The sequence below is a fragment of the Mauremys reevesii genome, linkage group 8 (genome assembly GCF_016161935.1).
Source record: "Mauremys reevesii isolate NIE-2019 linkage group 8, ASM1616193v1, whole genome shotgun sequence".
Classification (NCBI taxonomy): domain Eukaryota; kingdom Metazoa; phylum Chordata; order Testudines; family Geoemydidae; genus Mauremys; species Mauremys reevesii.
In genome coordinates, this window is record NC_052630.1 from 45,336,741 (window position 1) to 45,349,172 (window position 12,432).

General features: G+C 42.2%; 1 protein-coding gene across 13 annotated transcripts in view; it reads right to left on the minus strand.

Moving 5' to 3' along the window:
* Window positions 1-12,432, minus strand: part of PRRC2C (proline rich coiled-coil 2C) — a 123,462-nt gene that overhangs the window by 92,773 nt on the left and 18,257 nt on the right. For all 13 annotated transcript variants that reach the window (XM_039483614.1, XM_039483622.1, XM_039483621.1 and 10 more), the window contains exon 2: window positions 557-724. In XM_039483614.1, coding sequence (XP_039339548.1) covers window positions 557-671 — 115 coding nt within the window. In that variant the 5' untranslated portion in view covers window positions 672-724. The remainder of the gene's footprint in view (window positions 1-556; window positions 725-12,432) is intronic.

Here is a 12,432-nt window from a genome sequence, read left to right on the forward strand (position 1 = left end):
ACCAATGGGGATTAAGAACCAATTAATCAAAATCCAGCAAAAACAGGAGATCAAAGATATCTGCTTTAGGAACTAGATCAACTAAGTCCAATTCAACAAAAAAGTTTGTTTGTGTTGTATGGAGAGATTAGCAATACCCTGAAGCAAAAGGCTCACAATACTGAACAAAGGTGAATATACTATCATCATAGCATTGTTTTCCTCTTAGCTGTCTCCATTTTATTACATTGCTACAAAGACTGCAAGTAGACAACAGTAAAATGCAACCATGTTTTTACAAAGTATTATTTATACCCCAAGGCTACAACTCCACTTACTATAGGAATGGAAGGAGTGCTCTGACCCCCGAAATTGAAGAACTATGGTACAAGTAACCATAAGTAATATTACAACTAAAGCCTTTGCCATCATGCTTTCCATCTAGCAGCTTTCTATAACATACAGTTTGACATCTTGTTGCATTCAGATCACATAGTCCACATGACCAATCTCAAATATAATTGTACTTACTAGCAGAGTTACAGAACATAAACATAAGTCAACTCAATTTACTCACCTGTGGTTTTCTGTGTTTCCAATGACTTTCCCTTGTAAGTATTAAATAGACTGAGTGTTGCATACTTTGTTTTTCCATCCTTTGCTTTTGTGCTCTGGCTTGACTTTTCCGACATTTCGATGGAAACTCATCGAGTCTGGTACCTCCTGCTCACCCCTCAAAACCAATCTTAGTATAAAAGAAAGGAAAAGTCAATTTCAAATCAAATCCTATATTAAATTTTTAAATAAAAAGTTCATAAATACTCAAGTTAATTGAGAACATATTCTCAGTGCATTGGAAGTACTGATCTTTCACCTAGAACACTCTGGGTACAGTCATTTTAGAAGGCATTAAATTCATAAACTCAGCTATTTTTGTAATACTAAAGCAACTATTCTACAGGATTTCAGATTTAGCAATTTGAACTTTTTAATTACCTAAGTTTAAGGGGGCAACTTCCGATCAATACAAAATCCTATGGAAAATGTAAGTCAAAAGTGATCAAGTGATGCAATGGTTATTCCTGCCGAGTTGGATTCTCTGCTCTCAGTATTTCTGCCCAATACCAGATAATGGAAGAAGAGCTGCTCCTGGTACTTCTGCCCAAACACAGAGGATGGAAAGAGTGTGCTTTTTTGGAACATGAAACACATTCCCACTGGCATGTTTGTTGAACAAACACATCCTCCCCACATGCTGCCTCCACAGAGAACAGGTTTTGTTTGTTTGTTTTAATTTGGGCATGCACACCTTTGGAAAGGATTATTTTCCACTGGAAGAGGAGTTTCTCAGGAATTCTGAATGGACTGCACTGCTTATAAACAGGGCAAATGCCCCCAAAACATTTCTACAGTGTTTCACCCCTCATCAGCCATGTTTAGTGACTTCACCCACTCCAGCAGTCAGTAGTGTTGCTATCCCCAACTCTGCTGTGCAATACATTGGAAATATTTGGAGGTTCAGGAAAACAGCTCCAGCTCCTGATACCCAGCTTCCTCCCAGTTAGGATCCATCATGGAGACAGCAACAAACCAGTTTCTGAACCAATGTTTCCAGTCTGTTCCCTATCAAAACCTGGGTCATAACTGAACTTGCTTGCAGGCTTTGTGTTAAGGGAAGGAAAACTCCTTCAGTGGAGCTCCACATAGGGAAACATTTGTCCTAAAGGCTTCAGGAAAAGCATTAGTATAACACCAATTTTTCCCTGCCCCTGTACCTCTTCCCTTGCAGAGGTCAGTAATTCTTGTCAAAGTATGTTTGTTCTATGCTGGATGTACAGCTCACTAACTGGCTACAATCCAGACAGCAGAGGGAGGGAGCAGTTTGCTGTGGATGCGTTTGTGTATGGACCAAGACTCTGGTTTCAAAGCCACAGGTACCTCCAAAAACATACACATCCTTCAGATCAAAGCAACTTAAGTGGGCAAGGCTAAGCTTTATCTTCACTTCCAACCTCTCTCAACAGTCCTAAACAAGGTTGTTCTCAGGGGGCAGGAACTTAGATGGTAAGTGGAACCACAGAAGTAGTTACAGTAGCCGGCTGTGTCTCCTATGCTCAGGAGAAGTTCTTCACATCAGGGTCCCTCACTTAAATTTTCTCTCAACCTCTGCCCCCCGAGTCACCAACACTCACCTTCCTCCCAGAAAAGAAAAGAAAAGGAGATACAAGAGAGATGGCAGTACCCCCAGCTCAGTCTTGAAATGCTGAATTGGAGTGATTTACGCCCACAGCACAACAAGCAGCTACTATTTCACTGGTCCCCTTCTACCAGCTGCTATGGAGGCCTACTAGCTTAGTCTGTCTTCTTTTTGCCACATGATGAGTTTATGCTACAAGTGCTATGGTCTAGAAGTTCATACCAGTTATGCTATTCCTTCTTCAGGGCTATCTGGCACTAAAGATCAAGACTGATAACTAGAAGTGTTATCCCAAATATGACATACCGTGAAGATCTTGCAACAGGGCCACTGGTGTTTAGTGAGTTTTAATGTATAATGCGTCCCTAAGCGGCTGTGTTCCTGCTAGATGTGGTTGCCTGTGTTCCACACCAGTGAACGAACAATTAAATGAAACACTTTTATACAGATAATTTCATCTTAGTGAAACTGGAAATATGGCATGTGCATGACCAAGCTGTGATGTAAGATATGCTGTTATCCACCTATCCATTTTTCAACACTCAGGGAAAATATACTTTATATTTGCATGCTAATTAACATACCACTACCGGGGAGGCTAGCCCACAGCCCTCTCCCTGCTGTTCCTCTCCACCGCAGCCTCAGCTTACTGCGCCACCAGCGCAATGCTCTGAGTGGTGGAGCGGTGAGCTCCTGGGGCAGCGCAGCTGCAGAGCCTGGCCTGAACCAGTGCTCTGTGCTGCGCGGTGCGTGTCATGGTACAGCTGCGCCGCCAGCCACCGGTGCTCCAGGCAGCGCGGTAAGGGAGCGGGGTGGGGGGGTGCATAGAGGGCAGAGGAGTTTGGGGGGTGGTCAGGGAGAAGGCGTGGTTGGATGGGGCAGGGGTCCCGAGAGGGCAGTCAGGAAGGAGAGGGGGTGTTGGATGGGGCAGTGGGGGCAGTTAGGGGTGGGGAAGTTAGGGGCAGGGGGCCCGGGGTGGTCAGGGAGAAGGAGTGGTTGGATGGGGCAGGGGTCTTGGGGGGGAGGGCGGAAGTCAGGAAGGAGCGGGGGTTGGATGGGGCAGCAGGGAGGCAGTTAGGGGACAGGGACTGGAGTGAGTGGATGGGGCAGGAGTCTGAGGGGGCCATCAGGGAACGGGGGTGGGGGTTAGATGGGGCAGGAGTCCCGAGGGGCAGTCAGGGGCGAGAAGCGGGAGGGTTGGATAGGGGGAGGGGCTGGGCCACGCCTGCCTGTTTGGGGAGGCACAGCCTCTCCTAACCAGCCCACCATACAATTTCTGAAACCCAATGCGGCCCTCAGGCCAAAAAGTTTGCCCTCCCCTGCCCTACACCCAGCTGCCATAACTTGTATAAATAACAAATTTAACTCTTCAAATAGCCTTTTACCAGACATTAAAAAGCAGGTAAAAGCCTATTGCACAGATCATAGGCCCTCAGAGGTTACCTTACCTTCCTATCCTCTTGCAACGTGCCACAGGCAATGTTAACAGTATCACTTTTTTCTATCTACTTCTCTCTAACCTTTTCCAGAGTAAATTCTCTCTTTTCCTCCTATGTATTTTATCTGTTTTATACAGCATTTTCTGCTCACCTTGCCCTGATGGCTCCTTCTGGGTTCTTCCCTTGCTCACCAGAAGGCTACATGTTGCTTAGAGTGGTTGCAGACACCACTTCACAGCTGAAGCCTGGCACAATCTGATGGATGATCCTATAGCCATGTAAATGGGAGCTATTCTTGCAGAAAAGGAAAGCAATATTTCAAAGGCTTAAGAATCATCTCTACTCTCAAGGCCAATAAAGCACTAGCACTACTGGAAGGCATCTCCTGCAAGCCTTTACAGACTTGTGGGTAGGAAGCTGCCACATCAGGTTCCCAAATCAATCTGCAAGATAATGGAGCTACCTAGCTCCAATGCTTCTGAAGAACACAAGAAGGATACACTAAGCTGCAGAAAATGGAGGATGGTATGCATGTACATCCCACACTATTCTTTAGTTATGCACTTAACCCTAGCAATAATGTACTGTGCTCAATGTACTCAAGTACTAATCTATCCTAAGAGTCTAATTAAAAACTAATTTCCTCTTTACCGAGGTTCACACTGCTCTTCACTGAGAGCTTTTTCCATGCCAAAGTTCAACTTTCAAACCACTATTTTAGCTGCAGCACTGCTCAAAAATATGAGGATTTTTTTTAAATTATAATTTGTATTATGAAACAAGCAGACAAAATGGGGGAGTGGGAGGATGAGGTAATGAAATTAACAGAGTTTAGCAGAAAAATAAGTCTCACATCACCAATTGCCGAACCAATACCAGAAGTAACTTGTAGGCATCATAGCAGAGAAAGGATTTAAAATAATGCAAAGTTTTTGCTCAAACTCTCCAAATTTTTTTCCCTTTGGGCAGAAACCAAGCATGGAAAACTTTATAGATTAAAGTGAAAGTTACAGAAAGTTATGGTTTAGTGAAAACAGGGAATTACAACAACAGCAACAGTTAGACAACTTTAACAGCAATTCTTGCTAGAATGACTGTTAAAGCTTTATGGGAATGCATAAAAACTCTGCATTTAAGTTGTCTTTATACTGATTTTGTTAACTTGCCATAGATGATTGTTCTATGTTGCCTTATGTTTATTTTTACATTATGTATTTTGCCATGGTTGGTTATATTTAAGTTCAACTAAAAACTGCATGAAGATGGTAATTAAAGTGATTAAATTCACATTCCTCAGTAAACAGGTCCTTGGGAAACTTTTTGAATTAGGTCGGTCAATACATTTTCATATTTAACTTAGTATGCATGGAATTGAGTGCCAAAGAATATGGACTTCCAAGATAAAAATTTTGACCAGGCCCTAAACCTCTGCTCTTATTTATGCATGAAATCATCTATGCTCCACAGTGCCATACTCTGGATGTGTTAAGTACATAGAAACATATGCTCAGCTGAGGTTTTTAGATTAATTCAGCACACCAACTTCTTCAAAGTTAGTCCTTGCTAACATTTGTACTTTTAATCAATTAAATAACTAGCCTACTTAATATCTGATCTCTTAGTTAACTTTTAATATTTACTATTAAATGTGCATCCACTAAAAGAAAACTATGCCAATCTGTTATTAGACAGCTGAATCACAATATCAAACAAATCAGTTAATTAAAGGATATGAGATGGCTGCATGCTCTCAAGAAAGCAGAAGCATGCAATTTTAAGTCTCTAATCACTCACTAAAATTAAATAATTAACTTGTTAGGAAGGAAAGGGATGTGCTACAGTAAATGAAGTAATAGCAACTGGCAGAGTTCACTGCATCCAAAAAAGAAGTTTAATATGGTCAATGAACCATTTCGGGTCACTATAGTTAACATTCGCACAATTACAAAAGGCATTATGTGCCTTAACTTTTGGAGCAAAGATAGTACTTTCAGCCACTTAAACTTAATACTGTCAACAAATAAGTTATGACATCAAAAGTTAACTGTCATAATAAGACTTATACAAATACATTTTCATCAGTTAAGCCTACAGAAGTTACTATACTTTATATTACACTATTTTTCAGACTACAATAAGAAGTTTTCTGTCACTTATTTAGGTCCAGAGTTAAAGCACAGGGTATTATGATATGTATATATCCTGTACTCCGAGATCCTTCTAGTATGTAAAAGCACACCATGCCAAGGCCCCACTATATTCCATTATTTTGTGGCCATAGATTATTGCAGAATTGTGGTCCAGAAAATAAGCCCATTTAAAGGAAACCTTCCAAACTTGAATACACCAGAGAACAATTTAACTGTTAGAAAATATTTTAAAATTTTGCACTTTGCAAGATTAAGACTAACTGCAGACTAATCAAGGAAGAACTTGCGGCACATGCAAAGAGTTATCTTCTCTTTATAGAAAACCACAAAAGGTGAATCTCATATAAAGAAGCTCCTTCAACTATTAGGAGGATGTGAATGCCTCTACAAGTCCCTTTTCTTGAAAGTGGCCTATGTAGAGGAGTTTATCTGAACGTAGTATCTCTTAAGGATAGTCTATCCCCTACATTTTGTAGTTTAGTTACTTCCTCTATATTTTCCTCTCACATTTCTCCCACAGAATGGCAGTTTTATATAAACACACACTTCTCATCACCTCATATTAAAGTGTCCAGTAAGATTTCTATGTTCTAGTAGTCAGGAGATAGAGCATACACATGCTAAAGACAGAAATGAAAGGGGGAAGATGAGAAATGTTTGCAGTAATGCGAAGGTAAGATGTCAACTCCCCCACCAACAGCTTCTGATAAAGGAGAGGATACTGGAATGAGACTCCTATCATGGTGCTGTCCCTGAGGCATGCTCAGGGGCTCCATATCTTATGAACCTTCAACTAGTAGGTTCCTGATCAATCTGAAGCACAATATGCTGCAAATCCCTGACTACTAAAAAAATGCCTCAATTTCCTACCACTGGAATCCTCCTGGTTTGTGCAAGCAAAAAAATAGAAGTTATACTTCAAAGAACTGCATAACACATCAGGCACCTTCTCTGCAACAGTCAGGACTATCTAATTTGACAACACTGTGGCAAAAGGGTTTTATCTGATGTAGAGTATTGTATACTTCTACAATAGTTAACTAATCACATGTTATACTTACATGATGATTTCTTCTCAGGATCTCTCAAAGTTTTACAAATATTAGCTAGATAATCACCAGAATAATTTATAGAAGATAGGCAAATGTCCTCATCTTAGAGTGGAAAAGAAGTGGAGAGGTTAAATTGAATTGCCAAAGGTCACACAGTAAACCAATGCCACGGCTTGGCAAAGAAGGATGGTCCGTAGTGGACAGACTCACAACTGTACTCAATTCCCAGCTCTGCCATAGACTTTCTGTGCAATCGTAGGCAACTCACAATTCCTCATCTTAAAGAGGGCCTCATGATATTTACCACGCTATGAAAATAAATTCATTAATGTCTGTGAGGCACACATATACCACAGTACTGGAAGCCATATAAGGATCTAGGTAAATTGCACAGAAGTCAGTATTCCTGGGTTCCTTTCTATATTCTTTTCTAACCACTTCCTCTAGAAAGCGTAATCTTTCCCCTCTTAGAAGTAGGGTATTGATATCAGTTTGACAGTCATGTCAAGCTACAATGTCAACATCCCCAAAACACACCCTCATTAATGGATACCCTGAAAAATAAGTCTCAGGTAAATTTTCAAACTACTGAGGAAGAGTGAAGACTTAACTGGCGTCTTTTTGCTACCTGGGTGGTTAAATGTAATGGTGTGTGTTCCTCCAAACCCATTACTACTGGCTTTAGGAGAATGGTCCTGCTACTTTATTGAACTGTCTCACGTGCAAAACAGGTAAGATGAAGAATAAGGTGTTAAAAGCTGCAACAAGAATGGAAAATTTTCACTGTAACTGTAAATCTAGCATATTTCCAGATTCTACATCTTTAAGCAAGCAGAGAAGTTGCTTCACAACTGCAAAACATCACTATGATCTATGGGTAGAATGAGCCTCACTATATCCTGAAAAGTATGTGAAATTTGGTAAACAATTGAATTTGTGGGTCATCTGAAGAATGGACTGTTTACTCTAACACAGCAACAGATCAAGACTTGTAAGTGGATTCTGGGGACTTGGAACCAGAAGCAGCTTCCCTATTTTTTTTTTTTTTTGACAGTCCAACTTTTACTTTAAAGCATTCCTGATTTATGGCCCATTTATAACACTATCTTTAATAAATACTCTCAGATTCCCAATATGTTATTAGGATTTTAACGTTTTATTAAAAGCGACAGAGTCCCGTGGCACCTTATAGACTAACAGACATATTGGAGCATAAGCTTTCATGGGTGAATACCCACTTCGTTATATTCATCTGACAAAGTGGGTATTCACCCACGAAAGCTTATGCTTCAATACATCTGTTAGTGTATAACGTGCCACAGGACTCTGTCACTTTTTACAGATCCAGACTAACAGGGCTACCCCTCTGATACTGATAAAACATTGTGTCAAGTAAGTGCTAAACAGCTTTTAGATATTAACCCCATATCGCAAACTTAAATATTTTAATGTGATATCAGGCTAAAAGTTTCAAAGGTAAGCAAAAACTGAATGCAGTGTGGGGTTTTCCCTGTTCTGGCCAGACCTCGCAGCTGCTACACTCCACATCTCCATAAAGTTGGAGAAAAAACACTGAGAAAACACTAAAAGTAATGAAATAAAAAACACTACATTAATGCTAACATTAAGGTTGCACATTGTTATTCAAGTCACAAAAAGCAAAATGGTTCAATGTACAACCTTAACCTCGTTGACTTGCGCACATCTACTACACCATAGTCCACGGGGCGGCAACCTATGGCACACGTGCCAAAGACGGCATGCAAGCCAATTTTTAATGCCCATTAAAAATCCTGCCCTGCCCAGCCCATCCCGCTCTTCCCTGCCCTCCATTACCCCCCTCACCCACTGGGGGCAGAAGCACAGGCATGCGCACAGGGTGTGCCCAGGCACACCCTAATGCAGGGGTGGGCAAATGGCCCCACTCTCCCAGTGCGGCAAGCCACGGGGTCTGCGCTCCCGGGCCAGGAGAAGGGAGAACACAAAACTTTCCCTATTAGTAAGACACACCTTTTTCTAACAGGCACCAAAATGACTTGGAGTAGAAAGCTGATGTTTGGCATGAAAATAGCCCTCATTAAGTAATACCTTTCAGCAGTGAAAGGTGGCTTTTATTGACAGTATGAGCCTCTTCAGCCAGAAATTTTTCAGCACTTGTTTAGCAGTGTTAGGGATAAAGTAGGCTGCACCTGTACATCCAATCAGGCTAACTTACCTGAAAACTATAGAAACAGACCCAATGAATGACTAACCACTTCCAGAAGCCCTTGGCTCACTTATTCCACATTTTATTAGGCAGAAGCTCTGAGGACTTGGAGGCAAGCAGCTCTTTCCTTTGGACATTGTAAGATGAAGATAGAGCGTTTTAGGGATTTCTGTCTAGATAACAAATCCCAGGATACTGAACTTTTCCTATCTTTTCTTTTCCTTTCTTTCCCATCATTTATTTAAACATGAAAAATACTGAGGAAAAAACTGTTAAGATTGTCAGAGCAAAAAAGCCAATTTTAGGTCGTTCATGACATACTTTTAAATACAGGTGTATGTTTAAACTGATTTAATTAAACTAATGCAAAAGTTTGTGCATAGCCATTCTTATTTTGGTTTACAAACGTTTTATTGCCATTTAGCTTAATCAGTGGGTTTTTAAAAAAAAAGATTAAGAGCTCTTGAGCTTAAAGCGTGGTAGTGATGGTGTCTTTAACAAAGACATCTATAGGGACTAAAACTCCTTGCCCCACTCAACGATCGCTTTCATTCCTGTAATGTCATTATTTTACTAACTCAACAGTTATTTTTCAGAGAAGAAAAGATCTGCATTTCTAATGTAAGAAGCAGCTGCTTAGATCTCATTAAACTGCAAAACACACAATTGCAAGAGCCCATAACGAAAACAAAATCCAACTCTCCTTACTACCAAAACACACTCAACCTCACCCCACCCCCGCAACTCTTCCCCCCACTAGGGTTGAGAAGAGGGAACAAGGAGTTGAAGAATTTACTCCTGGGGGAATTCTGTGCCACAAATTTAAAAACTGTGCACAAAAATTTAAAAACTCTGCACGCAATATTTTCAAATTCTGCAACTTCCTGCATATTTTATTTGTCAAAACAACAATATAATTACACCAGTTTCAATTATTTTTGGTCATTTATTTCAAATACTTGTCAGCAAGTATGCTTGACAACAATACAGACAACAAAACAGATTCCTTACTAGGCATATTAATACAGAACTCTGAGTAATAATTCATTTAAACTACAATACAGAACTGTATTTTCTGCACCCCTGCGAAGCAGTGCAAAGGCTTGGGGGAGTCAATGATAATGGAGGAGCTGAAGGAGAGGGAAGTAAATGCTGGGAAGCAACCAGAGTGTGGAGAGTTGTTAGGTATGGGTGGGAAAAGTATGGAACAGGTTTTTTGGGGGGGTCGGGAAGGACTGTTAGGGAGCTTCCCCCATGAAGACCTGGCTCACCCCTAGCCTCTCCCATTCAGTCAGGCACATCTGCCTCTCCCCATGTATCCCTGCACCCCCATGTGTCCCTCCACCCCCAGAAACCCCCCTCCCCATGTAGCCCTACACCCCCTCCCCGCCCTCATGTGTCTCTGTACCCCTACTCAGCCAACCCCTGTCCCTATGTGGCCCTACACCCCTTCCCCCATCCTGATGTGGCCCTGGGCCTCCACTCCCATTCAACCCGTCCCAGTCTGTCCTCCCCCTCTAGCTTTTATGAGTACCTGTCTGACCCTGCAGCAGCCCCATGTTTGTCTGTCTCCCCATATCCCCTGTCTCCTGATCTGGCCTGACAGGCACTGTGAAGAAGGCAGGCTCTCTCTCTTCCCTAGCTGGCCAGGAGCTGCTGCTCTGTTCTATCACCACAGTACCATCTGGTGGGCAAAAGGCAGAACTGCAGCAACTTTCTGGCAGAGGTTTTTTTCTGCGCAAAAAGTTTAAAATGCATGGCTCATTAATTATGCATGCAGTGGTGCAGAATTCCCCCAGGAGTAAAGAATTAATTGGCATGGGATGGTAAAATGCAGATAAAGAGGCAACAGGTTAACAAATCTCACTTTATGCCTCTAACCAGTTTTGAAAATACATACTTAACTGAGCACTTATGTGCATATACAATTATTCCCTTTAAATGCAAACTTCCCAACACAAAAGCTGTGTTTCAATAGCAGCCATTTCTATGGCTGCGTTCAACATGCCTTACAGTGGTTTTCAAATTTTTTTTCTGGCGACCCAGTTGAAGAAAATTGTTGATGCCCACAGCCCAACAGAGCTGGGGATGAGAGGTTTGTGGAAGGGGCTCAGGGCTGGGACAGAGGGTTGGAGTGCAGAGGTGAGGGCTGTGAGGTGGGGCCAGGAATGAGGGGTTCGGAGCGTAGGAGGTGGCTCTGGGCTGGGGCAGAGATGAGAAGTTTGGGGTACAGGAAGGGGCTCAATGTTTGGGGGGTTCAGGGCTGGAGATTGGGGCATGGGCTTACCTCGGGCAGCCCCGGTCAGTGGTGTAGCAGGGGGTGCTAAGGCAGGCTTCCTGCCTCTTCTGGCATTGCAGACCGTGCTGCACCCCGGAAGCGGCCAGCAGCAGGTCCGGCTCTTAGATAGAGGTGCGCGTCTCCTCGCAGCTCTCGCCTGCAGGCGCCCCCTTCCCCCGCTCAGCCAATGGGAGTGTGGAGCTGGTGCTCAGGGTGGGGGCAGCTTGCGGAGCCCCGTAGCCCCCCTGCCTAGGAGCCGTACCTGCTGCTGGCCGCTTTCGTGGCGCAGTGCGGTGTCAGAATAGCTAGAGATTAGCTTGCCTTAGCCGGGCAGCACCACCGACGGGACTATTAACAGCCCGGTCAGCAGTGCTGACCAGAGCCACTGCGACCCAGTGCCTTACATTCCGTCACCCAGTACTGGGTCTCGAACCGCAGTTTGAAAACCACTGCCTTATAACACGCCCTCTAGCTTCATTAAAGCCAACTTTAAATCTAATCAATTTTTAAGATCGATTAAGAGTAGTTTAGAGTACTAAATCTTCCCTAAATTCCCCATATAAGTTTACTGGTTTTACAAAATCATATTGCCTAAAAACAGTTAAATATTAAGAAAGGGGCAGAAGAGTAAGGTACATAAGGAACCTTTTAATAAAGCACAGCTGTAAACACTTGCGTCCAAGATGCGACACTTATACTTGCTCTACTCGTCATGAAACATCAATGCTTCACCACATATGCAATGTCTAGCAAGCTTCCCCTACCATTTTTTGAATTACAGTTAAGAATCTTAAAGTCTACACAGTTGCCAAACACTGCAGCAGTTATATAACCTATGCCAGATATACAACATAAAAACGCCCTGTTCAAAATACAATCTCATACTTATGAATTACAAGATTCATCAGCTGAAGAGTCTTGACTGAGGGGACTGGTAGTGGCCTAGAGTCTGTTTTGTAGAGGTTCTTATACCACTCATCATAGTATCTGATTGTCTTTAGTTAATTATACGATATCCAGTATAGCCAATCCCAATTGTTCAAATGTGTTTAGACCCAAAAATTATAAGATTGGCTTAAAAAGTAATGAGATCTTGAAAAATAATCAACTGGGGTTCTTTTCATTTGCCTT